The 27118-nt window shown below is 42.6% G+C and overlaps 1 protein-coding gene and 1 non-coding gene across 2 annotated transcripts in view; both read left to right on the top strand.

Moving 5' to 3' along the window:
• Window positions 1-27118, top strand: part of LOC124717365 (serine protease 1-like) — a 219399-nt gene that overhangs the window by 20920 nt on the left and 171361 nt on the right. The window contains exon 2 of the mRNA XM_047244202.1: window positions 23085-23253. Coding sequence (XP_047100158.1) covers window positions 23085-23253 — 169 coding nt within the window. The remainder of the gene's footprint in view (window positions 1-23084; window positions 23254-27118) is intronic.
• Window positions 7855-7927, top strand: Trnaa-cgc. Its single transcript has one exon. It is a non-coding gene; the product is annotated as a tRNA-Ala (tRNA).

Below are 27118 nucleotides of genomic sequence, written 5' to 3'. Positions count from 1 at the left end.
TGATGTCACAGGTCACACTGTAGAAATCTGTTCCAATGCTTCCCAGAATAGCACAGGGTGAGTTGTTCCTATCATTCCTAATGGGACATGTGAGCTGCGTCTAGCCATGCATGCGTTTTCATGCCTAGCATGGCTGACGCAGTGCTGCAAAATGTTAGTGTAGCAACTCACCATCGCAGGGGCATCTAAAAGGTACTGAATGTTATACTGACATCACATGGCTATGTAAAGGAGAGCCAAGTTGGCCTCTTGGAAATTTTAAAGTGTCACAGAAATAGTTTTGTAAGAGCTTTCATGATGTCTCAGCCTGTCTGCATGGAAGTCCTAACAGAACCTGTTAACGAAAATAGCCGATAAAAACACTGAATGCATTCCTCCTGATGGTCCTAACTTGTCACCCCATCCATCCCATGTTACCATTCCTAGAAATCATTAAGTCCTGCTTTCAACAAACATCTCTGAAACACAAACGTTCTCCCTGCTATGGAGGGGCTCCTATGCCTCAGCACGAAGGATATCTTGTGAATGAATAGAGCATTCTGACTGGCTCTTATCAAATTTACTCAACAAATTACTGATGCTGCCAGTGTGAAAATCAGTGATGGGTGGACGTGTCTCATGAGTTTTTCTTGTGAGTGGTACCACTGTGTCTTAGAAAGAGAGGCTGAATCTTCTTAAAATCCGCTTTATGTTAAAGAAACACAGTCAGAATGACCACATTACTGTCACAAGCAGTCTTGGTTCTTCAGGGGCAACCCTGTATCCATGTTAAAAGCTATAATGGTTTTATAAATCGAGGTATGGCATTACCTTCAAATGAAGTAGTTTTTCCAGAGAAATACCGCTACAGTGAGTATAGACGGTGATTGCCGGAATGTACACTCCTGGAAATGGAAAAAAGAACACGTTGACACCGGTGTGTCAGACCCACCATACTTGCTCCGGACACTGCGAGAGGGCTGTACAAGCAATGATCACACGCACGGCACAGCGGACACACCAGGAACCGCGGTGTTGGCCGTCGAATGGCGCTAGCTGCGCAGCATTTGTGCACCGCCGCCGTCAGTGTCAGCCAGTTTGCCGAGGCATACGAGCTCCATCGCAGTCTTTAACACTGGTAGCATGCCGCGACAGCGTGGACGTGAACCGTATGTGCAGTTGACGGACTTTGAGCGAGGGCGTATAGTGGGCATGCGGGAGGCCGGGTGGACGTACCGCCGAATTGCTCAACACGTGGGGCGTCAGGTCTCCACAGTACATCGATGTTGTCGCCAGTGGTCGGCGGAAGGTGCACGTGCCCGTCGACCTGGGACCGGACCGCAGCGACGCACGGATGCACGCCAGGATCGTAGGATCCTACGCAGTGCCGTAGGGGACCGCACCGCCACTTCCCAGCAAATTAGGGACACTGTTGCTCCTGGGGTATCGGCGAGGACCATTCGCAACCGTCTCCATGAAGCTGGGCTACGGTCCCGCACACCGTTAGGCCGTCTTCCGCTCACGCCCCAACGTCGTGCAGCCCGCCTCCAGTGGTGTCGCGACAGGCGTGAATGGAGGGACGAATGGAGACGTGTTGTCCTCAGCGATGAGAGTCGCTTCTGCCTTGGTGCCAATGATGGTCGTATGCGTGTTTGGCGCCGTGCAGGTGAGCGCCACAATCAGGACTGCATACGACCGAGGCACACAGGGCCAACACCCGGCATCATGGTGTGGGGAGCGATCTCCTACGCTGGCCGTACACCACTGGTGATCGTCGAGGGGACACTGAATAGTGCACGGTACATCCAAACCGTCATCGAACCCATCGTTCTACCATTCCTAGACCGGCAAGGGAACTTGCTGTTCCAACAGGACAATGCACGTCCGCATGTATCCCGTGCCACCCAACGTGCTCTAGAAGGTGTAAGTCAACTACCCTGGCCAGCAAGATCTCCGGATCTGTCCCCCATTGAGCATGTTTGGGACTGGATGAAGCGTCGTCTCACGCGGTCTGCTCGTCCAGCACGAACGCTGGTCCAACTGAGGCGCCAGGTGGAAATGGCATGGCAAGCCGTTCCACAGGACTACATCCAGCATCTCTACGATCGTCTCCATGGGAGAATAGCAGCCTGCACTGCTGCGAAAGGTGGATATACACTGGACTAGTGCCGACATTGTGCATGCTCTGTTGCTTGTGTCTATGTGCCTGTGGTTCTGTCAGTGTGATCATGTGATGTATCTGACCCCAGGAATGTGTCAATAAAGTTTCCCCTTCCTGGGACAATGAATTCACGGTGTTCTTATTTCAATTTCCAGGAGTGTATATTATAAGACCAATCACCGACGATACAACTTATAATAAAATTACCAAATTTAGAAAGTGATTCGGCTAAAGAGTGCGGTATGAAACTGGTATTTGCAAGTTCCACATGCTGCCATTGCAAGATATTTCTCCAGTATTTCTAATGCATTCTGTCTCGATGCCATGTCAGAAGTTCTGCGATATATCCACTGGGTTACAGGCGAAGGTCGATTGAGAAGGATAACAAACAGTAGTAGAGGCTGTGCTGATTGAGGTTATAAGAAATGTAGACAGGCTTTTCAGATCTCTAGTGTTACGCTATCCACTAGAAATGCTGTCTGGGATTTGGAATACAGTCTTTCCATTCAAATACATATTTCCAACCGAGTCACCTTTCTCGAACTTATCTGCTACAGTGAAATTTCAACTTGTTTTTAGGTAGGCCCTTTGCAACTGCTGCTATCTCTGTACCTTTAAGTATGCGATGGTTCCAATTTATTTTGGAACTGATTGGAAGTTGGAGAAAGCTATATCTACCACCTTCTGCAACCTATGTAGAAACAGGCTAAGCTGCGGTCATGTACTGCATTGTTTGAAACCGAGTCAATGTTGCACACAACATCCTTTACTACAAAGCTAGTGTCATCAGCAAACAGAAACATTTTAGAGTTACCCGTAATAGAAGAGGGCATATCATTTATATAAATAAGAAACAGGAGTGGCCCCAACACTGATCCCTGGAACACCCCTCACTTGACAGTACCCCACTCAGATCCCACATCACAGCCCTTATCAACTTTGTGAATAATGACTTTTGCTGCCTGTTGCTAAAGTAAGAGGTGAATCAATTGTGAGCTACTCCTCATATTCCGTAATGGTCCAACTTATGGAGCAATATTTTGTTATAAACACAATCAAATGTCTTAGTTAAATCAAAAAATACGCCAAGCGTTCGAAACTTTTTGTTTAGCCGATCCAGTACCTCACAGACAAAAGAAAATATAGCATCTTCAGTTGTTAAACGACTTCTAAAGCCGAACTGTACATTTGATAGCAAATCGTATGATGGAGAATGGTCAATTATCCTTACATACTCACCCTTTTCAATAACTTTTGCAAACACTGAATGCATAGAATTAAGTCTAAAATTATTCCTTTCTTCCTTTTTATAAAGTAGCTTTACTACTGAGTACTTTAATCGCCCAGGAAACTGACCATTCCTAAAGGAAAAATTACAAATATGGCTAAATACAGGGCTAACATGCGCAGCACAGTACTTTAATATTCTGCTTGACACTCCATCATAACCATGAGAGTCCTTAGTCTTCAGTGATTTAATTATTGACTCAATCTCCCTCTTGTCTGTATCACAAAGAAGTATTTCAGACATCAATCTCGGAAAGGCATTTGCCAAGAAAGTTATATGATTTCCTGTTGAAATTAAATTTTTATTTAATTCACCAGCAATGCTCAGAAAATGATTGTTAAATACTGTACAGATATCTGATTTATCAGTAACAGAAATATTTTTCCTGCGAACTGACTTTATATTGTCGACCTTGTGCTGCTGACGAGACACTTCATTCACAACTGACAATATGGTTTTAATTTTATCCTGTGAATTATGTATTCTATTTGCATACCACATACTCTTTGCCTTCCTAGTAACATTTTTAAGCACCTTACAAAACTGTTTGTAATGGGCTACTGTAGCTTGATTGCGACTACTTCTAACGTTTTGATATAATTCCCGCTTTGTTCTACGTGATATCCTTATCTCACTAGTCAGCCACCCAGGCTGTCCATTACTGCTAGTAGTCGAAAACATGACGTTATAAAGCGTCAATAGATGACGCTACATAAAAACCAAACGCCCTGGCGCCTCCCGTCACACAATGAGAGACCTTATGAGACGACCACAAGTATTTTGGTATGTAGCTGCCGCTGGCAGAGCTAAAACCTCGCAACATCGTTCCAAATATTTGAAACCCTGTGAATGTGCATGTGGTCCTGAATTGTTCCGCTAAATTTACTTCCCATTCCCTTTCCACTTTCTGTCTACGCACCTTCATCGACTTTCCACAATCCACCTTACGGCGCGTGATGGTGGGTACCCTACACCACAACTAGTCATTTGCTTTCCTGATCCACTAGCAAACAGAACGATGGAAAAGCGACTGTCTATATGCCTCTGAGTGAACCCTAATTTATCGTATCTTATAGTCCTTACGTGCAATGCATAATCGTTACGTGCAATGAATCTTATAGGCAACAGAATAGTTCTGCTGTCAGCTTCAAATGTCGGTTATGGAAATTTTGTCAATAATTTTCATCGAAAAGATCGGCACCTTCCCTCCAACGCTCAGGAATAGATCGCACTAGCATTCTATCTGCGGTCTCCTTTACAGATGAATAATACTTTCTTAGAATTGTCACCGAACGAGGTGGTGCAGTGGTTAGCACACTGGACTCGCACTCGGGAGGACGACGGTTCAAACCCGTATCCGGGCATCCTGATTTAGATTTTCTGTGATTTCCCTAAGTCACTTCAGGCAAATGCCGGGATGGTTCCTTTGAAAGGGCACACCCAATTTCCCTCCCCGTCTTTTCCTAATTCGATGGGACTGATGACCTCGCTCTTTGATTTCCTCCCCACAATCAACCAACCCACCGACCAACACTAGAATTCTCCCAATTAACCGAAGTCGACCACTCGCCTTTCCTACCACAGTCCTCACATGCTGTGTCCATTTCATGTCGCTTTCGTGCGTTTCGCTCAGATATTTAAACGATGTGACTGTGTCAGCCAGGGCACTAGTAATGCTGTATCTGAACATTATGCGTTTGGTTTTCCGAGTCATCCGCATTAACTTACACTTTCCTACATTTAGAGCTAGCTCTCAATCATCACAGCAACTACAAATCTTGTATCCTCCTACAGTCACTCGACTTTGACACCTTACACCACAGCATCATTAACAAACAACTACAGCGTGTGCCAAGTAGTTTATGTATATAGAGAATAATAGTGGTCCTCCCACATTTCTCCGGGGCACTCTTGGCAATACCCTTTTATCTGATGAATACTCGTCGTGGAGGAGAACATAGCGTATTCTATAACTTAAAAAGTCTTTGAACCACACATTGTGAACCTATTCCATATTCTCATAGCTTCTTTAACAAGCTGCAATGGGGCACTGTGTCAAAAGCTTTCCAGAAATCTAGAAATGCGGAATCTGTCTGTTGTCCTTCATCCATCTTTCGCGCTCTATGAGCGATGCTTTCTAAAATCGTGCTGATTCAATGACATAAGTTTCTCTGTCTCAAAAGAAAATTTATTAATTTCGAACTGAGAATATGTTTAAGGTTTCTACAACTAATTTATAGTCATTGAAACGTTCAAGATTCAAAATACAATCCCTAAAAACACATCGCCCATCAAGGGCAGTATGGGAACCAATGCCTTTCATCTTCACTTTATTTTCCCGCATGGTCCTAGTACTAATTTCAATTTTCAAGGATTCTGCAGCAAATTTAACATTATTAAAAAGTGCAAAATTCAAAATATCACGTACAAAAAACACAACGAACATAAAGGACTGCATGGGAACCAATACCTTTCATCTTCAATTTATTTTTCTCCTTGGGCCCAGTAGTAATTTCAAATCAAGATGAAACTACTTCTGTATGGTGTAAAGGATCTGGTGTATGTGAAAATGTAAAACTTGTTGGAGATTTGACTGTGTATTGACATAAATAAAGAATCCTCATTCCCCCCTCCTCCCAAAAAAAAACTACACATTGATATTGCCAAAAGGTGAGATGCAACTCTTGGGATTGTAGCTGTCAGAGTACTGTGTGATGCTCTCTGTTTGAGACACCCCTGTACATCTCTGTCTCACCTCGATTAGGATTATTAACATAATCGATGAATTACGCTACATATTCCTCATGTAAGATGAGGCACTGAGAATGGAAATTTTATTTTTGGACTCCAGGAATTCTGTACTTAACATAGGTAACAAATCTTTCCTTCTCTCACGTTGTGTTATGTAGCTCAACAGCTAAAATTGCGATCAGAGAGAGCACCTCCCATGAGGGTCCCACTAGCTCAGTGATAGACAAAACTGTTGGAAAAGGCGTAGGGACAGTGCCTGAAGTGGTGCAATATTCTTGTTTTTAGCGCCAGAGAGGCCGTGGCAAATAGATCTTTTCATTCAAGGTTCCTTTAGAATAAGGAAAGTGAGGGAGAAAAAATAAAAGAGGTAACATCTCTGAGAAAAAAAAACTGGTTCCACACATGACATGTAATTTGAAGCTGGAGTGAGCTCTCAGTTCTAATCCGAGTGCAGACCAATGTCCTATAGTTTTCTATTTTCTGTTTTATTTAATAGAGTTGAAAATTTTTGGAAGAAATTCCTTAACAAAATCTGAAAAATCTTTTACACATAAAGTCTTTCCACAAGGTTGATCCAGTAAGCTGTGTTAATCATCATAGATGTATGTTTTGTCAATAACAAACTTCTTCACCGTACAAAGGTTTCTGAAGAACTTCAGCTTTAGTGTCAACGAAGCGAATCAGACTATTTCATCATATAGGAGTCATATGTCAGGGGAATAGTTATGTAGCGAATACAGTTCCTCTGCACTGAGTCTGTGTAATATCAATTAGACACTCCTGTGCGCTCAGTCCGGAACCGCGGGACTGCTACGGTCGCAGGTTCGAATCCTGCTTCGGGCATGGATGTGTGTGCTGTCCTTAGGTTAGCTAGGTTTAAGCAGTTCTAAGTTCTAGGGGACTGATGACCACAGCTGTTAAGTCCCATAGTACTCAGAGCCATTTTGAGACACTCCTGTGGACGCTAGCTCCACCAGCTAGTCTTGATAACTTACAAAATGGGAAACTTTGTTCATTTAATTCTAATTCATTATCGTAAATATTAACTTTCGATCAGCTTAAGTTCTCTCCATACATGGACCTCAAAATGAACACTGTCCCTGATTTGCTAAAGAGCATACATTGCAATGTATTCACACAGTTTATCGCATATAATTTCCATAAGAATGCAAACAATGACAGTAAAATTCATTACATCACAGCTACATACTGTGGCTTGACGAAAACATAAGAGGTCTTGGCGAAATAATTGCATGAAATAAAAAAACGAGATATAAATGATTAACAATTACTTTAAATAAGTAAATATTCTGATTGGAGCACAAATCATGAAACTGATTTTGAGCCACACTTGTGTCTTGAACATTAGTGTAAAGCAGGGGTGGCCTGGAATTCAGTTCAAGAGCCATGCACTACTGTGAGTGCCACTGCACTCAGCATTGCTGCACACTTCCCCCACCACCACTCCACACTGTCTGACCACGAGGAAGGGAATGAGGGGGAAACTGTCAACGTGCCTCAACTAAATGGTACTGCAGTCGCAATGTATACGAATTGGTTTTATATTTCACTTTTTGCAACAATATAGACCACAACCATAATAAATTTTCAGTATTACTTATTTTGGCGCACTGAAGACGTAATACAATTTTTATCTAGTACAAGCTGTCGACCGAGCGAGGTGGCGCAGTGGTTAGCACACTGGACTCGCATTCCGGAGGACGATGGTTCAATCCCGTCTCCTGCCATCCTGATTTAGGTTTTCCGTGATTTCCCTAAATCGTTTCAGGCAAATCCCGGGATGGTTCCTTTGAAAGGGCACGGACGATTTCCTTCCCAATCCTTCCCTAACCCCAGCTTGCGCTCCGTCTCTAATGACCTCGTTGTTGACGGGACGTTAAACACTAACCACCACCACCACAAGCTGTCGAAATGTAGATCTGTGCAGGAAATTTCACAGTATGTTGCATTGAGGCTGCCACATAATTTTGTCTTATTTAGTTTCATAATTCAAAAATGTCTTTCACCCACATTCATTAATCGAAATATTGTAGAACTTTTGCAACATCATTATGAATACGTGGGAATGCTACCTGAGGAAAATAATGTAGATGTCCTGGATAGTTTTAACGTGAAAGGATTTGTGATTAAAACAGGAACTATCTTGCAACCCAACTAGTTATGTATGCCCATGCGCAGGACCACTTTCAATTGAAATGGCAAGCGATATCTGAAACAGAGGTAAAATTAATGGTTTCTCAAAACGTTTAGGAAGCTAACCTTGTAATTTTTTGAACCCACAATGAATTATTGGACCTCGCGGTGAGGCATAGGGCAGTGTGCAGTCAAATCCACTTAAAATGCGAGGTCTGAAATCCATTCTGGAAGTTCTGATTTTCGTTCTTGCATTCCTTTTTCCTTCATTAATTCATCAGTAGCGAGTTTCAAATCGATAAATGGTCCTGGCATGCCTCTTGACTTAAGTAACATACTTTGCAGAAAGGTATAACGTCTCCATACTCCTAATTCAGTTCCACGGAAAATTGTTGAACTGAGGGTGAAATAATGTTTGTGACTTCAGAAATGTTATTACTGACACCATCAGGTTCTTCATGTGTTGGATAACAATAAATTTAGCATAACGTGCTTCGTGACGTACGGGACAATGAATCTCGTCTGACGATTGTTGTAATTTTTGTCTCTTACATTTTCAGTTAAACTTTTAAGATCTGTCTGCACAGTATTGTAATATTGTTTTAGAGCAAATTTTCAATACCCACCACTTATGTGACTGCATGATATATATTGAGAATTCTCATCCCTCTTTTCTGCCTTTCCCATTTATTTTTAAGGGCTTGTGGTGATAGATCTGTAGATTGCATTTTTTGTGTAAACTACCAATGGGCCTGTAAATGTCCTTCATACCACGAACGAACAGACCAGATACCACTATTCTGCCGAAGTGAATGAAGTTGTGCCGACCGAAGAACGCAACACCACAGTATTAAAAGACGTGTCACGCCATACTCGGTACATCCGGGAATGAAGGAGCAAAGCCGAGACAGGCTGACGCTTGGTTCACGGGAGGGGCCTGCGCGCCTGGCCCACGTGAAGTTCGGCACGCCGTGGCCGGCCATGGTGTAGCACAAATCTCATCATACAAAAGTGGGTCGTCTGCATCTGTTACTATCGAGCGCGACATGAAAATCAAAGATTTCTTATATGTAGCACCACTCAACAACAGCAAACAATTTTATACTCTCCAAAGTAGTGAGCGGTGATTACCGCCTTCGACAAAGGGCGAGGGAGTGCACTTCCTACTCAGCAGACGCTGCCAGACACCAGGAAGTGGGTCCTGGAGGTGTCAGGTGCGTGCGGCGTCCAAAGGCATACAGACTGCCAAGATTTCTGTCGCAAGCGACGGCAGACGAGGTGCTATCTGCTGCTAGATCAAGTGCGTCAGTGTAGAATACCACAGCGGATAAGACGTCCTTCAGGAACCGCCGCTGCCTACTGGGTTGCCACACTTTGTAGATAGCTGGACTCATTAGGATAACACGGCAAGTGCCATAACTGGATTTCCCAGATGTTTCGCTATGTGGAATAGGAGCTACAATAAGCGGAAAACTGTCTCAACTTGTCTGTTCATACTGGACACTTTCTGAGAAAACGACAGTCAGTTTTTTGACGTCACTTAGGTGCCACTTTACACGCAATAATCTCAGCCCACCTGCAAGCACAGTAGCTATCGCACAATTTCTCACATTCTACGTCCTGCCTCAAAACCTGATTCTTTTATTTATTTTATTTTTCCTTCACCTACCCGTCTCTGTAGAAGGTTACTACACAAATGTTCCTTGCCAAAATACGGGATACAAGGGTATTATATTAACTGTAAAGTTATAATTGAGTTTCACAATAAGTGTCATATATTTATTATACAATATTTCTGTGTATCGTATTTTCAGGCCCCACAAACGCTTTAAATTCTCATATTCTCATATTTCATTCTCATATCAACTCCTATATTAATTCCTTTATTTTATTCTTGGGCTTATTCTTCAGGGCGATTTGATGCATTTTCTTGGAGCAGGATTTAGTTCTCTTAATATTGTTATCAGTTCAATCCACCTACCTCCTCTCATCTGCTCGATGCCCCCACACTATGCCACAGCAGGTATCATCTAGATCGTCCAAAGAAGAGTTAAAGAAATCAACACCTAATACGTACCAAACAGAGGCCACGAAACTCTATTTAAAAATCAGTTCCTGATAGTTCAAGATAATTATCAGGCGTCCGGTTTATACCTTCTCATAGCAAAATATTTAAAGTTGTATTGACTATGTGTTGCCTCTAAAACTCATGAAATGGCTGTCAAATCCGTACTTACATCTGCGCTAACACTTTCTCCCCATGTTTACAGTCATAAAGAACTGCTACACAAATGTTTTCATTGTGGTCTACAGTTCAGAGACTGGTTTGATGCAGCTCTCCATGCTACTCTATCCTGTGCAAGCTTCTTCATCTCCCAGTACCTACTGCCACCTACATCCTTCTGAATCTGCTTAGTGTATTCATCTCTTGGTCTCCTTCTACTATTTTTACCCTCCACGCTGCTGCCCTCCAACACTAGCTTGGTGATACCTTGATGCCTCAGAACATGTCCTACCAAACGATCCCTTCTTTTAGTCTAGTTATGCCACAAATTCCTCTACTCCTCGGTTATATTTAGTACCTCCTCAGCAGTTGCGTGATCTACCCATCTAATCATCAGTACTATCCTGTAGCATCACATTTCGAAAGCTTCTATTCTCTTCTTGTCTAAATTATTTATCGTCAATGTTTCACTTCTATATGTGACTACACTCCATACAATTACTTTCAGAAAAGCATTCCTAACACTTAAATCTATACTCGATATTAAGTGATTTCTATTCTTCAGAAACGCTTTCCTTGCCATTGTCAGTCTACATTTTATGTCCTCTCTACTTCGACCATCATCAGTTATTTTACTCCCTAAATAGCAAAACTCATCTACTTCTTCCAATGTCTCATTTCCTAATCTAATTCCCTCACCTGATTTTATTCGACTATGTTCCATTATCCTCGTTTTGCTTTTGTTGATGTTCATTTTATAGCTTCCTTTCAAGACACTGTCCATTCCGTTCAACTACTCTTTCAGGTGCTTTGCTTTCTCTGACAGAATTACGATGTCTTCAGCAAACCACAAAGCTTTTACTTCTTGTCCATGGATTTTAATTCCTACTCCAAATTTTTCTTTTATTTTCTTTACTCCCTACCCAATATACAGATTGAATAACACTGTGGATAGGCTACAACTCTGTCTCACTCCCTTCCCAACCACTGCTTTCCTTTCATGTCCCTCGACTCTTACAACTGCCATCTGGTTTCTGTACAAATTGTAAATAGCCTTTCTTTCCCTGTATTTTTCCCCTGCCACCTTCATAATTTGAAAGAGAGTATTCCAGTCAACATTGTCAAAAGCTTTCTTTAAGTCTACAGTTGCTAGAAAAGTAGGTTTGCTTTTGTTAATCTATCTTCTAAGATAATTCAGAGGGTCAGTATCGCCTCACGTGTTCCAACATTTCTAGAGAATCCAAACTTATATTCCCCGTTTTTCCATTCGTCTGTAAAGAATTCGTGTTAGTGTTTTCCAGCCATAATTTATTAAACTGACAGTTCGGTAATTTTCGTGTCAACACCTGCTTTCTTTGGAGTCTGAGGGTATTTCACTTGTCTGATACATCTTGCTCACCAGGTGGTGGAGTTTTGTCAGGGTTGGCTTTCCCAAGGCTATCAGTGTTTCTAATGGAATGCTTTCTACTCCCCGGGCCTTGTTTCAATGCAGTATCATATCTCTCATTACATCTTCATCTGCATCCCCTTCCATTTCCAAAATATTGCCCTAAAGTACATCGCCCTTCTATAGACCCTCTATATACTCCTTCCACCTTTCTGCCGTCCCTTCTTTCCTTAGAACTGGATTTCCATCTGAGCTCTTGATATTGATACAAGTGGTTCTCTTTTCTCCAAAGCTTTCTTCATTACTCCTGTAGGCAGCATCTATCTTACCCCTAGTGATATAAGCTTCTACATCCTTACATTTGTCCTCTAGCCATTACTGCATAGCCATTTTGCACTTCCTGTCGATCTCATTTTTGAGACGTTTGTATTCCTTTTTGCCTGCTTCATTTACTGCATTTTTATATTTTCTCCTTTCATCAATTAAATTCAATATTTCTTCTGTTATCCAAAGATTTCTACTATCCCTCGTCTTTTTACCTACTTCGTCCTCCGCTTCCTTCAGTATTTGATCTTTCAAAGCTACCCATTTTTCTTTTACTCTGTTTCTTTCCCCCATTCTTGTCAATCGTTCCCTAATGCCCTCCCTGAAACTCTCTACAACCCCTGCTTCTTATAGTTTATCCAGATCCCATCTCCTCACATTCGCACCTTTTCGCACTTTCTTCAGTTTTAATCTACAGTTCATAATCAATAAATTGTGGTCAGAGTCCACATCTGCCCATGCAAATGTCTTGCAATTTAAAGCCTGGTTCCCGTCTTACCATTACGTAACCTATCTGATACCTTCCAGCGTCTCCAGGCCTCTTCCACGTATATAACCTTCTTTCATGATTCTTAAAGCAAGTGTTAACTACGATTAAGTTATGCTCTGTGCAAAATTCCACCAGGCGGCTTCCTTTTTCATTCCACCTACTACGTTTTCTTCTCTTTTCTTTTCCTACTATCGAATTCCAGTCCCCCATGACTATTAGATATTCGTGTCCCTTTACTATCTGAAAAATTTCTTTCAAATTAATATACATTTATTCAATCTCTTCGTCATGTATGGAGCTAGTTGGCATATAAACTTGTACTACTGTGGTGGGCGTGGGCTTCGTGTCTATCATGCCTACAATAATGCGCTCACTATGCTGTTCACAGTAGCTTATCCTCGCCCCTATTTTTTATTCATTAATAAACCTACTACTGCGTTATCCCTATTTGATTTTGTATTTATAACCCTCTATTCACCCAACCAGTAGTCTGATTCCTCCTGCCACCGAACTTCACTAATTCCTACTATGTCTAACTTTAACCTATCGATTCCCCTTTTTAAATCCTCTAACCTGCCTACCCGATTAAGGGATCTGAGATTCCAAGCTCCGATCCGTAAAACGCCAGTTTTGTTTCTCCTGATAACTACGTCCTCCTGAGTAGTCCCCGCCTGGAGATCCGAATGGGGGACTATTTTACCTCCCGAATATTTCACCCAAGAAGACGCCATCATCATTTATTCATACAGTAAAGCTGCATGCCCTCGGGAAAAATTACGACTGTAGTTTACCTTTGCTTTCAGCCGTTCGGAAGACCAGCACAGCAAGGCCGTTTTGTTTGATGATATAAGGGCAGATTAGTGAATCATCCAAACTGTTGCCCCTGAAACTGCTGAAAAGACAGCTGCCGCTCTCAGGTACCAAACGTTTGGTCTGGCTTCTTAACAGAAACCCCTCCATTGTGGTTGCACCTACGGAACGGCCATCTGTATCGCTGAGGCACGCAAGCCTCCCCACCAACGGCAAGGTCCATGGTTCATGGGGGGGAAGCTACACATACTACACATAGTTTCACAAAAGCAGTAAGAAATTTTGGAAGTTTGACCCGGATACTATTTGCGAACAATCATCGACCCATAACTTTACTTGAGTTAAGCAGTCGGTCGATTCAGTGGTCTTCCTTTACAGAAGTGCTCGTCACACTCTTCCGTCATGTATACGTAATATGCCGCGTGGGTTTTCTGAGTTCGAGCAGGATATTTCACACGCGATTTTCTTTCACACGGAAGCACATAAAATTACCAAACGTTCACCGAACCGAGTTTAGGTGTCTAATTCTTCATTTTACATTCTCTCAGGGAAGAGCGATCTAAGATCATGTGTTCAGCACAGTGGTCCGGAAGCGACTCTTCCAGGCAGTGTCCTCGAACATACAGCACTACTCTCTCGACAAGGGAAGCTCTCAATTCTGATTGACTGTTGATCTGAACTACCAACGAGAAATTTCTTCTAGATGACTCTCATGGCCAGATCCTGTCTTATCCAACCAGAATTCAGAAAGTAAATTTTCGTAAGCAAAATCTCAATTTATTACATTGCTTTTTAATTATAAAGCAAATAAAGTATGAAGTAAATCCAAAACTAAACAACAAAATTACTACGTTTTTATTTTCTCTTTTGGTTGCCTTTCACAAAACAATGCTCACTCACATTGTGTCACATGACTTGTGGTTCTTCCCAGGATTTGCATTTCACATAGATCTTCACAAAATAAAACCTTCCCAATTTCAATACTCTCTTATTCACTCTCTCAATCACTCCCACTCACTCACATAAAAAATATAACTACCAATTTTAAAATGTTTGAATATCACATCAAATAAAAATTACTAATATTATGTTAACTGAATTGAAATTTTCATTATATCCATACGATATTGAAGGTGGCGGCGAGTGAGTGACGTGCGTTAGTTTCGCTCGCAAGTTTACGTGAAATCTGGAGGTGTTTTAAGCAGTTAGGCTAGTCCACATATACTAAAGCCGTATATCTACTGCCAAGTGTCGTATTTTACATCACATACTGTGCACCAATTACACGGAATCGCACTTAAAATGGAAAATCGCCGAACAACGCGCAGTGCAGCCAACTGCCAGGCCGGAGACAGCGCAGGCGTGGAGTCTACACCGGGAGCTGCGGCCGCTTCGCCCGGCATCGCCGACATCGCCGCACTCGTGAAGGCTGAGGTGAGTGCCGCGCTGCAGGCTAAGGAGGCGCTCGGGCTCGTTGTTCAAACCATCACTGATGCTGTCACTGCAGCAGTGACGGACAAAATACAGAAAACTCTGGAGGCGAATGCAAGCGAGATCCGTGCACTGGACGCATCGTTAAAAGCAAGTGAGGAGAAAGCACGACTGCTCGAACAGAAATTGGTCGAGAAGACGGACGAGCTCGAACAATATCAGAGACGCAATAATCTCAGACTGTTCGGAATTCCAGAGAGCAGCAGAGAGAACACAGACGAACAAGTGATAAACCTTGTCCAAGAAAAGCTAGGCGTGCAGGTGACTCTGAGTGACATTGACAGAAGTCATAGAGTGGGTCGTAGGTCGCCAGGTTCTACAAAACCAAGACCTATAATAGTGAAATTTGTGTCCTATAGGAAAAGATCTGAAATCTTCAGAGCAAAGAAGAATCTCGCGAAGTCGGGTCTGACAGTACGTGAGGATCTGACATCTGAAAGATTAAACATTTTGAAGAGAGCGATTTCGAAATTTGGGCTACAGAATGTATTGACAAATGACGCCAGGATAATGGTTAAGACCGAAAACGGAAAGAGAACAATTTGCAGTGTTAAAGAACTCGAAAGCCTATGCTTTAGAAGCTAAATCAGTCCAATCTTGCTGCCACTAACCTGTATGTTTATATTGTTTACACTGTCAACCATAACTTAACTAATGTATTATCAAATTTTTCGTTTCTCCACATAACTATTTTTTTATCTCTAATTGTTTTCTAATGTAATTTTGTTATTATTTGTATTATCAACTTTTCGTTTCTCCACATAACTATTTTAATCTATAATTGTTTTCTCATGTAATTTTGTTAATTATTACATAAGGTAGTCTCACTTCCATCTTTAATTAGCAATCCACCATCATACTTTGGTTGTTATCCTCATAAGTGCAATTAATATCACACTCTACCGTTTCGTGCAGATTACTCCCGTTGTGTTTAGAGAAATTCCTTCCCCTGCCGGCCCACGGCTACTTCCAGAACCGTTGCAGACCTCGCTGACCTTGGCCGCAGTTCAAGTTGCCTCCCCGGGGACCCACCCCCTCCCCCCTTCGGCCGAACGCCTTGCTCAGAACTGGGAGGACACTCCTTCAGCCCCTCTCCTTCACACGCCTTCCGCATTCCTCATGCCAGACCCTCTTGTCACCGCTAACCACGACCCGCAAACATCTGTCGGCAGTCTCCTCGGGAAATCAACACCCGAACGCACCAAGCTGCATATTGCACATGCAAATGTCCAATCTCTGCCAGCTCACTTCGACGAGTTCAAATATATATTTCAGACTACTGATATACACGTAATACTTTTGTCAGAGACTTGGCTGAAACCAAGTATTCCTACAAATTCCGTAAACCTAGATGGCTATATCTTCCTCAGGCACGACAGATGCAACAGACGAGGGGGCGGAGTAGGGGCGTACATACGCTCTGATTTGTCACCTACTGTACTACACACATCCGACAACAATGTAGATAAACAAGTGGAATATATGTTCATAGAGATCAAATCCCTTAACAGAAAAGTAGGCGGGTTCGCCTCCTTCGAAACTGCCCTCTCTAGTCTCGAATCGTCATATGAACATGTAATTATAGCAGGTGACACTAACATTAATTTTCTGTGCAATAGTCCTTCCACTGGGAAATTTAAGAGGATGCTTTCTTCCTCAAATATGACGCTACTTCAGCTGGCACCTACTCATCACACGACTCCCAGTCACACTTTCATAGATATATTCGCAACGAAATCTCCAAACAGAATAATCCGCACCTCTCAAATATTTGCACCTGGCATGTCGGCCCATGACATTATTTTCATGACGTATTCACTAGAATGTCCTAGAAAGAAACAAAAGCTGTCTACATACCGAGACTTCAAACGCATAAATTTGCCTGAACTCGAAACTGAGGCACAAGAAGTAGTTTGGGGGATGACCTCTACTCCCCTCATGGACATAAACGACAAACTCCAAGATTTCACTGCCAAAATTACTAAAATATATGACAAATACGCTCCAATAAAGACCAGAAAAGTAAAAAGGAAACCTGCACCTTGGCTGACTGATGAACTAAAACAGCTCATGAATCTCAGAGACGCTGCTCATCGAGCATACAAGATACACCCTACACCTGAAAATCACATTGTATACAAGCAGAAGCGAAACAAAGTCAGTCAAGCGGTGAGAAACGCTAAGCTCAGGCATGCCCGTACATTAGCTGACAACAGATGTAGACCAGCTATCCTGTGGAAAAATCTCCGTAGTCTCGGTTTAGGCAAAATAAAAGTTGCAGAAAATCCCATGGTCCCAGCTGAAGAACTAAACCGATTCTTCACATTACCTGCAACCACAATTGAACCGCAAAAAAAACAGAGAATCATTGATTACTTCATGGGGATGAACGACTGTAGCAAAGAAAAATTCTATCTACGGCACGTCACTTGCAATACTGTCAAGAAAGTAATAATGCGGATTAGATCAGCATCTACTGGACATGATGGCATCACTATCCACATGGTAAAACTTATTATTGATCAACTACTGCCCTCTATAACAGACATTTTCAACAACTCATTAATCACAAGTGTTTTCCCTGAGGCCTGGAAACTGGGACAAATTAAGCCACTGCCTAAAAAGGACATCGCCACAGCACCCTCTGACTACCGCCCCATCTGCCTTCTTCCTGCACTATCAAAGGCCTTAGAATATATAGTCCATGACCAGCTCACCAACTACCTAACTACTAACAACCTGCTAGACGAATACCAATCAGGTTTCCGTAAACATCGAAGCACAACATCCGCACTGATAAAGGTGACAGATGACCTGAAACTTGCCATGGACAGACAAGAAGCGACTATCATTTGCTTCTTAGATTTCAGCAAAGCATTTGATACTGTCGACTTCGACATCTTACTAGCCAAACTTAGCGGTCTAAATTTCTCACCAAGTGCAGTGCAATGGTTTCGCTCATACATGACGTCTCGTCAGCAACGCGTCCTGTCCGGGAATATAAAATCACAATGGCGGCAGGTAGTGTCAGGCGTTCCCCAAGGTTCAGTACTAGGTCCCATACTCTTCTCTCTGTCTGTCAATGATGTGTCATCGGTTCTGACTTATTGCAAATATCATATGTATGCTGATGACCTTCAGTTGTATCTAAGTGCGGAACCAAACAATCTAAAGAAAGCTATTGAAAACTTCAATACTGATCTCGATGCACTATCAAAATGGGCACAGGACTTAGGACTAAAACTAAACCCATCTAAAACCCAAGCGGTACTTGTTGGTCACTCTAAGCTCATTAGCCCAAAACATCGGGAATCCGTACCATCTCTTATCCTAAATGGAACAAATATTAACTTCTCTCCCTCAGCAAAGAGTTTGGGAGTAATAATAGATGAAAATCTAAATTGGACAGAGCACGTAACTGCAGTGTGCAAAAAAGCATCAGCATCCCTTCATGTCCTACAAAAATATAAAAAACTCTTCCCTTTCGATCTGAAAAAGAAATTAGTACAAACGCTTATATTCCCAATCATTGATTACAGCGATATTCTCCTACAAGCCCTCTCTCAGGAAAACTCGCGACGTCTGGAACTGGTCATGAACGCCTGTGTCCGATATATCTGTGACATTCGACTTTTTGATCACATTTCACCAGCATATGCAAAATTGTTCTGGCTGCGTGCAGACAAACGCAGAGACTTCCATACACTCTGTCTCATCTACTGCCTTATAAATGTACACTGTCCCTCATATCTCTCCTCGTCCTTAACGCTTATGTCTGAACAACATGGCAGAAACACACGTTCCCATCATAATAAAATCCTCTCTGTTCCACTGCATCGCTCAGTCGCCTTCTCCAAGTCCTTTACAGTAGCGGGAACCCGACTCTGGAATAACCTCCCTCGGTATGTTAGAGAACTTAAAAACATGTCTAGCTTCAAAAAACAGTTAATGACGTATCTACTTAAGCAACAGTAATGCTTTCCTTTGTACACAAATGCACTTCACCTCATTACTTCCCTCTTTCCCCCTCCTTAAGTCTCCCTCCCCCTAAACTCGCTATACTAGTAAACATCTACCTTACACACCAAGATATTAATGTACATCTGCACAAATCTTCATTACTATTGCCAATTTTTCTCATGTTTATCATTATTATTTAATTTTTTTTACTGTTACTATTATTATTTTTATCATAATTTGTATGTATAGCACCTGTCGTAAAAATACTGCCAGTACTTACTTTATTAGGTCTTAGTCATTATTCTTTATTCATATTGTGACTAGAGTAATCTAATTTTCTTATTTAAAGTATTGTCATGATGTAACTCTGATGTGTGAAATGCTGCATGTGTGAAACACTGGTCCGATGTAAGAGAGGGCCTGATGGCCCTAATCTGATCAGGTTAAATAAATAAATAAATAAATAAATAAAATAAATTACCGTAACTAGATCAATTTTGAAACACCAGAATAGTATTTTTCCTGATATTTAGGAAGAATTTTTTGTCTTAGAAAGTATGAAACAATGAAAAAAAATTTGGACAGTATCTTTTTGGCAATAACAATGTGTAAAGTCTCAACAAAATCGGAGAATAACTCACTTAGTTCACCTAAATTCGTATGGAGTATAAATATTCGTAGCATTCAGGCCGAGTCACTGCCACAGGCGGCATCTTACACAGATGCGTCAGCTGCGTCCTGACTAAAGGAGAAACAAGAAAAGACGATCGAATATCCTGCAGCCACTGGACCGGTGGCGTTCCCTGGTCCATACTTTACAGCACCTTTGATGACACGGAATGACTCGCTACGTTACAATACCGACCGTAGTAACATTCGAAACACGAATATTTCGAACACCTCGAGCATCACACGAAGGTAGGTTTCTCACACCGACATTTGTTCTTACGATTCTCACCCGGGAAAGTAACGTCGTCAACATTGCTGAAGATTTCACAAATTGACAGTAATTTCGCAGAAAACCTCGCATAACGAATCACTTTTCCAAATCCCGCCACTTGCAGTTGATTATGAATCAAGATATGCCACAGGAATTTCAGCGAAACAATTTCAGATAATTTTTCCATTCATTAATTTTTTAAATTCATTCACCTGACATACTATTAGTGGAAAAACAAGAACAACGTTATTTCTATATACAACATTCGTGTATCAGTCTTTTACGGACATGGATAGATGAATGGAAAACTAAAAAAATACATAAATAATAATCACGTTTCGAAAACGAGGCACAAAGGGCGTAAAAGTGTGAAGTTGCGATGCTAACCAATGTGCCAATTACATTGATGAACCAAAACGTTATAACCAACTGTTTATCACTTTGTTTGTCCATCTCTGGAACGAAATACATCACTGATTCTGCGTATCAGGGATCGGACAGTTTGTTGGTAGGTTTGTGGAAGTACGTGGCATTAGATGTCTACACACGCCGCTGATGGCGCCTGATGGGGACCCAGATGGGTTCCATTGGTTTTTCTCAAGCGAATTTGGTGGCCGACAACGATGTGTTCGCTATAATGATCCTCAAACCACTGAAGGACGATTTTGCCTCCGAGACACATACTGCTGAAAGATGACATCGCCGTCGGGAAGACGTCAAGCATGAAGGGATGAAGGTAGTTTGCAGCTGTCAGTGTGTCTTCGATTGCCACCGTAGGTCCCATGTCAGCACAGGAGAATGTATCCCATAGCATAATACTGCTTCCACGACCTTGCATCTGTGGAGCGAGGCACGTTTCTAGCTGCCGTTCACATCGATGACGGCGTTTGTGGAGGCGACCAGCGATCTAATGCAGCAAGAACGTGATTCGCCCGAAAAGCCAACGCGTTTCCATTGGTCGACGATGGAATCCCGGTGCTCTCGTCCCCACTGCAGTAGTAACTGACGATGTCGTTAAGTCAACATGTGAACACTTACAGGTGGTCTTGTGCAGACTAAGTGTTCAACAATGTACGATGAACGTTGTGCTCCGAAACACTTGTGTGTGCACTATTATGACGACTGCTCACCGCCGCCTCTTTCGGCAGAGATGCCACGGATCACCATCTTCCCCACTGTACAGTCAGGCGGCCTCCGAACCTCACGCTCTGTGACGATTTGTAGGCATCCACGCTCGGAGTGGCCGCGCGGTTTGAGGCGCCATGTCACGGACTGCGCCACCCCTCCCGCCGGAGGTTTTAGTCCTCCGTCGGGCAAAGGTGTGTGTGTTGTCTTTAGCAGAAGTTAGTGTAAGTAGTGTGCAAATCTAGGAACCGATGATCTCAGCAGTTTGGTCCCTTAAGAGTTCAGACACATTTGAACACATTTGTAGGCGTCCAACCATTTGGCGCGAAGTGGTAGATTCACTGTCCTTCTACCTCCTTCGGCAAGAGCTTACGATCATGGCACGTAAACATTCGACCAGCATTGCCGCTTTCGAGATACTCGCTCACAGACACTGCATAGTAATACTCTGTCCTCTGTCCTTTGCTTATCTCAATGGATTTCCCCAATTACAACCAGTGTCTTAGCTGGGGTAAATGGAAATGTCGTGTGGCTAGGGCCTCCCGTCGGGTAGACCGTTCGCCTGGTGCAGGTCTTTCGATTTGACGCCACTTCGGCGACCTGCGCGTCGATGGGGATGAAATGATGATGATTAGGACAACACAACACCCAGTCCCTGAGCGGAGAAAATTTCCGACCCAGCCGGGAATCGAACCCGGGCCCTTAGGATTGACAGTCTGTCACGCTGACCACTCAGCTACCGGGGCGGACTTAGCTGGGGTGATCCCCCGTCCATGTGTGCTTCGTTCACATGCTTTTTGTTACAGCGTCACGTGGCCGTAACACAGACCAGATGGCATCCAACGTAGTGGTCAGTGGTGATCATAATGTTTTGTCGTATCAGTGTAATTAGACGCTAAAGGACACCGAAAATACTCGAAAACTTTGATCGTCGTTTCCTCAGAGACGTAGTAACATCTCCGGATGGCGTGTCTTCGGTAATTTTGAGCCCTCTTCCACAGAGCGGAGTGTCTGGGAACTCGTCCGCCGCCTTAGCTGAGTGGTCAGCGCCCCTGCCTACTGAGTAGCAGGCGTGTGTTCGATTCCCGGCCGGGTCGGAGATTTTGTCCATGTGTCTGTGTTGTGTTGTTCTCATCTTTCTTTCGTTATCGTCGACACGCAAGTCGCTCAATGTAGCATCGACTGCATAGATTAGCTCCTGGTGATCAATGTTATACAGTCATTTCATTTGAGTTTTTCCTGGAAAATCGGATTGTGAGTGTTCTCATCGTGAGATTAGTATCGGCGTGGCCTGTTCACTTGTTCCATGACGCGATGGCCTCGGGCTTGGAGTGTGCAGCTGCTCGCCGCTGCCGTGTTTCAAGTGACTGCGTTTGACTGGGGCACTTATGAACATGAAATGAGGCTTTGTCAAGGCTTTGCATCTGCTCGACTTTTGTTGCTACTATGATTTAATACATGTTCATTAAGGTGTTAGTAGACACATGAATCGGAATTTTTTGATGTGCTTCGACTGAGATGCCTCAATGGTTTCAAAATGCTTCTCTTTAAGAAAAGAAAATAAAAAAACTCTGCCACAAAATAAGTTGAGCAATGCTGTCATACTGGGCTTGTTGGGATCATTTTATTTTGGCTCTCTCACTAAGTGCTTTATGTGACGGGCTAATAAGAGAAGATTTTTGTCTTTTAACAAATGTTAGTAATTTTAGACATAATTTCTAAAAACGAAGCAGAAAGCGAAAACAAGTATAGCACTATATGAACTGTCAGAGTAAATATAAGCGCACTGAATGGCATAAAAAGGCAGAAATAATTTCAAACAACTCTATGTTGTAACCAATAGCTTCTGTAACGTTGCACTAGAAGTAATTTTAATTTTTGAATTTTTCCGTGTGTACCTATCAATCAGATGTAGATTGTGTGTTGGCATTGGATCTCAGATTAGCAAAACGCCCAGAGAGTTCAGCAGAACAGTACCGCACCTTGCTGTCCTGTTTCAGGCACACAGTCGCCGCACGGACAGGGGAGTGCGCGCATCACCGACGGCAAAGCCGCTAGGCTCGGCCAGTTCCCACACCAGGCTCTCGTCCTCGGCGACGGGAGCCACATATGCGGCGGGTCGCTCATCACCAAAACCGCAGTCCTCACCACCGCCTACTGCACCGTCAAGTGAGTGGCGGCGGCAGCTGCAGCTGGGCTAGGAGGGCGCTTGTCTTGCGGGCGCAACAAGGGACGCCGCTTCATGATGTAATGTCTCATTTAGGGGGCTGCAGATGTATGCTCGTCTGGGAGAACCGCGTCCTACGTTACACTTCAATAAACTGTTGTTTCCAGTATTCGCAGCTATGATTCCGATACTTCGCTATTTAACTATTACATGTGATTGTCACGACAAACGGAAGTGCGAATTAGTGCAAGGCTTCCAGTTCATCAAGCGAGCTCACAGTACTGTCTTCCGTACACAGTTTAGCTTTGGACACGGACGACGATCCTACATTACAACTCCAATGAAGTACGTTCAAAGTTAAAAACTGTGATACTTAAAATTGATGATTACTTTTCGGCAGGGTCAGGAAAAAATAGTTTTATTTTAGTGCCAGATTTGGTGTTATTTCTGGTCAAGCTCTGTGCGGTTTTTTGCCAGTTTCAGTGCTATTTTTTTGCGAAATTTGTTTTTTGTCGATTTCGCAGTTATTTTTAGCCAATTTCGATGTTATTTTGTTCCCTGTCTGTCTTAATTATCTGCCAATTTCAATGGTTTTTTTGCCAAATTCGGTATTTTTTTGGCAAACTCTGTGTTATTTTACGAGTATGGTGGTTACTTTTTTTCAGTTTACATTTCACATTTTTCCCTTTTCGATGCTCATTTTTTCCGTATTCGATGTGATTTTTATCTAATGTCGGTGCTTCTTTTTTGCCAAATACGGTTTTCATGCAAAATTCGATTTACTTGTTTCTGCCAGTTTGGTGTTACCTTTTTTTGCCGAAATGTGTTTATTTTTCCAAATACTATGCAATTTTCGACAAATTTGATATTTTTACTAATTTATTAGCGATTTCGGTATATTTCTTACTACTTTTCTTGTTGTTTTCGCCAATTCCCTTCTTACCTTTATGCTAAATCCAGTTATTTTCTTGTCTAATTTCGTGCTAGTTTTTGCCAAATTCCATGTCTTTTGTTTATGAAAGTGGATGTTGTTTGCGCCACTTTCGATGTTATTTTTTGCCAAGTTTGGTGAAGTTATTCGCAATTTCCGTGCCATTTTTGAAGTCACATCGTATTTCTTTACGCGAGAAAGAAAATGTTAATTTGATATTGCATATAAAGCTCAGGGGAAGAGAAGGCATAATGCAATTTCAGCATTCAGTAACTATCAGTTACGTATATTGTTCACGGTCGCTCTCAGATTTGTAAATTTTCCATACGGAAAACGCCAAATTCTACGGAATTTCGTAAAAATCGCCGAATTCGCGCTATTTACCTAAAACTGTCAGTTACGCGTTATCGGATACGCGAAGTTTTCCGGTCTCTTCCTATCGGTGAAACCAGTTTCAGACACGTCAAAGCCATTTTCAGCTCGTCTAGTAACATTTGCTTGTCACATTGTGAAGCACAGCCAGTGTTTATAGTTGACGGATTGGAACCACAGATATAATGAAAACGCTGATCAGTGGTAAGGTTTTATGCCCTCAGGCTGAAGTGAATTCATCTGTCATGTATATAATGCGTCATTTGTTGCGGGTAAATATGAATACTTACCACAGCATAATTTTCAACATGATTTCTGTATTTGTCGTTTAGCAACGTCACGTTCTCATGCATGTTGTCACAAATCTACTCGCTCAACCTGAGTGAAAAGCTGGTAGTGTATGAGATGATATCTAAAAACCGAAACGCACGGATACGTCACCACCGATTTCGTCAAAATTTATGATGGGTGCAGCGTTTGGACAGAAATGCAAGTGACAGAAGCGGCAGATAAAGGTGGCCAAGTGTTCTGAAGAAAATTGCACTTTTTGTGCGGGTCAGGCGATGCATCGGTCATGTGTGCTGTCTCGATTTCCAGGGAGCGTTTCACTGACCGGAAAGAGTACAGCACACTGATTCAAGGGCCGTGGAGTCAAGTCGCCCTACAGACGCTTTTTTTTTTTTTTGCATTTCCAGTTTTTATATTACCTACACTGCGAATAAGCAGAAGTAATGCTCAATACATTATATTCGTTAATATGTTAATAAAAGGCAAAGGAAAATTTGGGATTGCAAATAAAATTCGAGGAAGGCATTCTAAAGCATACACGACAACATCATATATTAAATAAGATATTTTTATTATTTTACGGTTGTTTTACACGTGCTGGGATGACTTTCATTGCTAAAACATGGGAGGCAGGGATTTTCATTCTTGCCGCAGTCTTATAATTACGCGTGGTTGTTTTAAAAGTTTGTATAGACAAGTGTGTTATGACGATATTCTCCAACAGCGCACGTTACTCGGTCGAGAGTTACGAAGCGAATAAGCTCTGCAGCCGTAGCTCACGTTGGCTCCATCGGCCGATGGGTCTGCTTTACCTGGATCGGGAAACTAGTGTGCATGTGCCACTGCTGAGGGCTGCTCGAAGGTAAAAATGATTGTAACGGAATACGAGGACCTGTGCGTTTTAATCGTAATCCCTTCTTGGAATGTCATTTTCTGAATCTTCGTAGACGTCGTAAGTAGGTACAAACCTTTCTTAGAAATTTATTTACAATTCCATATTTTCTGTTGTGTTTCTTGTTTATACCGTTTATGAAAAGATTAATAATTACAACACATTAAGCATTATTTCGATTTATTTGCAGTGTGCATAATGTAAAAATGGAAAATAAGAAAAGAAAAATATTAATTCATATAGGGACTTATGTTTCATCACTGATGAATATTCAACTCGAGTTCATTTACAATTACGGCCTATTGCGAACCGTTATCATTCAGTGCGTGTTTATTTCAAACAGACCTGCACAGCTGAGATGTCGTAGTCATCTCTATATCGCTGATGGATACTCCATTAATAGAACACAAATTCGTTATGGGACTTCAGGTGGCCAAGACCGAAAAAAAAATGCTTGCCAATTAAAAAACGCCAGTGGCCTTGCCGCAGTGGCAACGACGATTCCGCTCAGATTAACCAGGTTAGCGCTATTACGCTGGAAGGGTGACCATATGGGTCTGAAAAGTGCTGTCAGCAAGTGGGCTGCATGCAGCCGTTGTGAGGTCAGTTGAGGAGCTACTTGACAAGTAGCGGCTCTGCTCATGAAAATTGAGAACGGCCAGGAAATGGCGTGTCGACTACAAGCCCCCTCTGTCGACGTCCAGTGATGCCTGCTGGCTGAGGATGGCCTGGCAACAGGATGGTACAATTGGCTTTCTGACACCTGTTCGAACGATGTTATTAATAGAATGCACTCCCAATAACTAATGAATAATGCCAGAAGCTATGCCTCTTTTGCTCAACACGTCAGCAGTTGACATGCGTATCGGTTTAGATTTATTTTGGGAGAGGGTTCGACTATTTTCCTTTTCCTTTTTATTCCCCAGAAATGTTTTGCTGAAGTTTCAGTATCACCATCGAGTTTCTTGTTATCTTTTATAACACAGGACAAATTCTTATTATTACTCGTACACTGGGCCGTGCTGCACCTCGTGTTGGTGCTGTTAGTAGGTTTCAGTCCTCTTTTGGAGGCCACACCGTACCCTTTAGTTGGCACGGTTCCGGGTGTTTGTCTTCTTGTTGACTGGCGACACTCGTTTCGCAACCGTTGCCTGTCCGCTAGTGGCAGCAGCAGCTGTTATTGATATGTAGTAGCTGTTGCCCTATCTTTGGGGCGACGTGTTTTATTTTCTGTGTCGCGTGCGTGTGGCAGTTCGGTTGGGGACTCAGGAGGAGCCAAGTCCGGGCAGTGCCCCAACACGCCGGGACCGTTGACGGCGCGCACAGCCTGCCGGATCGAAGACTTGTGGTCACGAGGGTGCACGACCTCGTCGTAAACCGGATC

This window comes from Schistocerca piceifrons, chromosome 9, assembly GCF_021461385.2.
Source record: "Schistocerca piceifrons isolate TAMUIC-IGC-003096 chromosome 9, iqSchPice1.1, whole genome shotgun sequence".
Classification (NCBI taxonomy): domain Eukaryota; kingdom Metazoa; phylum Arthropoda; class Insecta; order Orthoptera; family Acrididae; genus Schistocerca; species Schistocerca piceifrons.
This window is presented reverse-complemented; position numbering and strand designations above follow the sequence as displayed.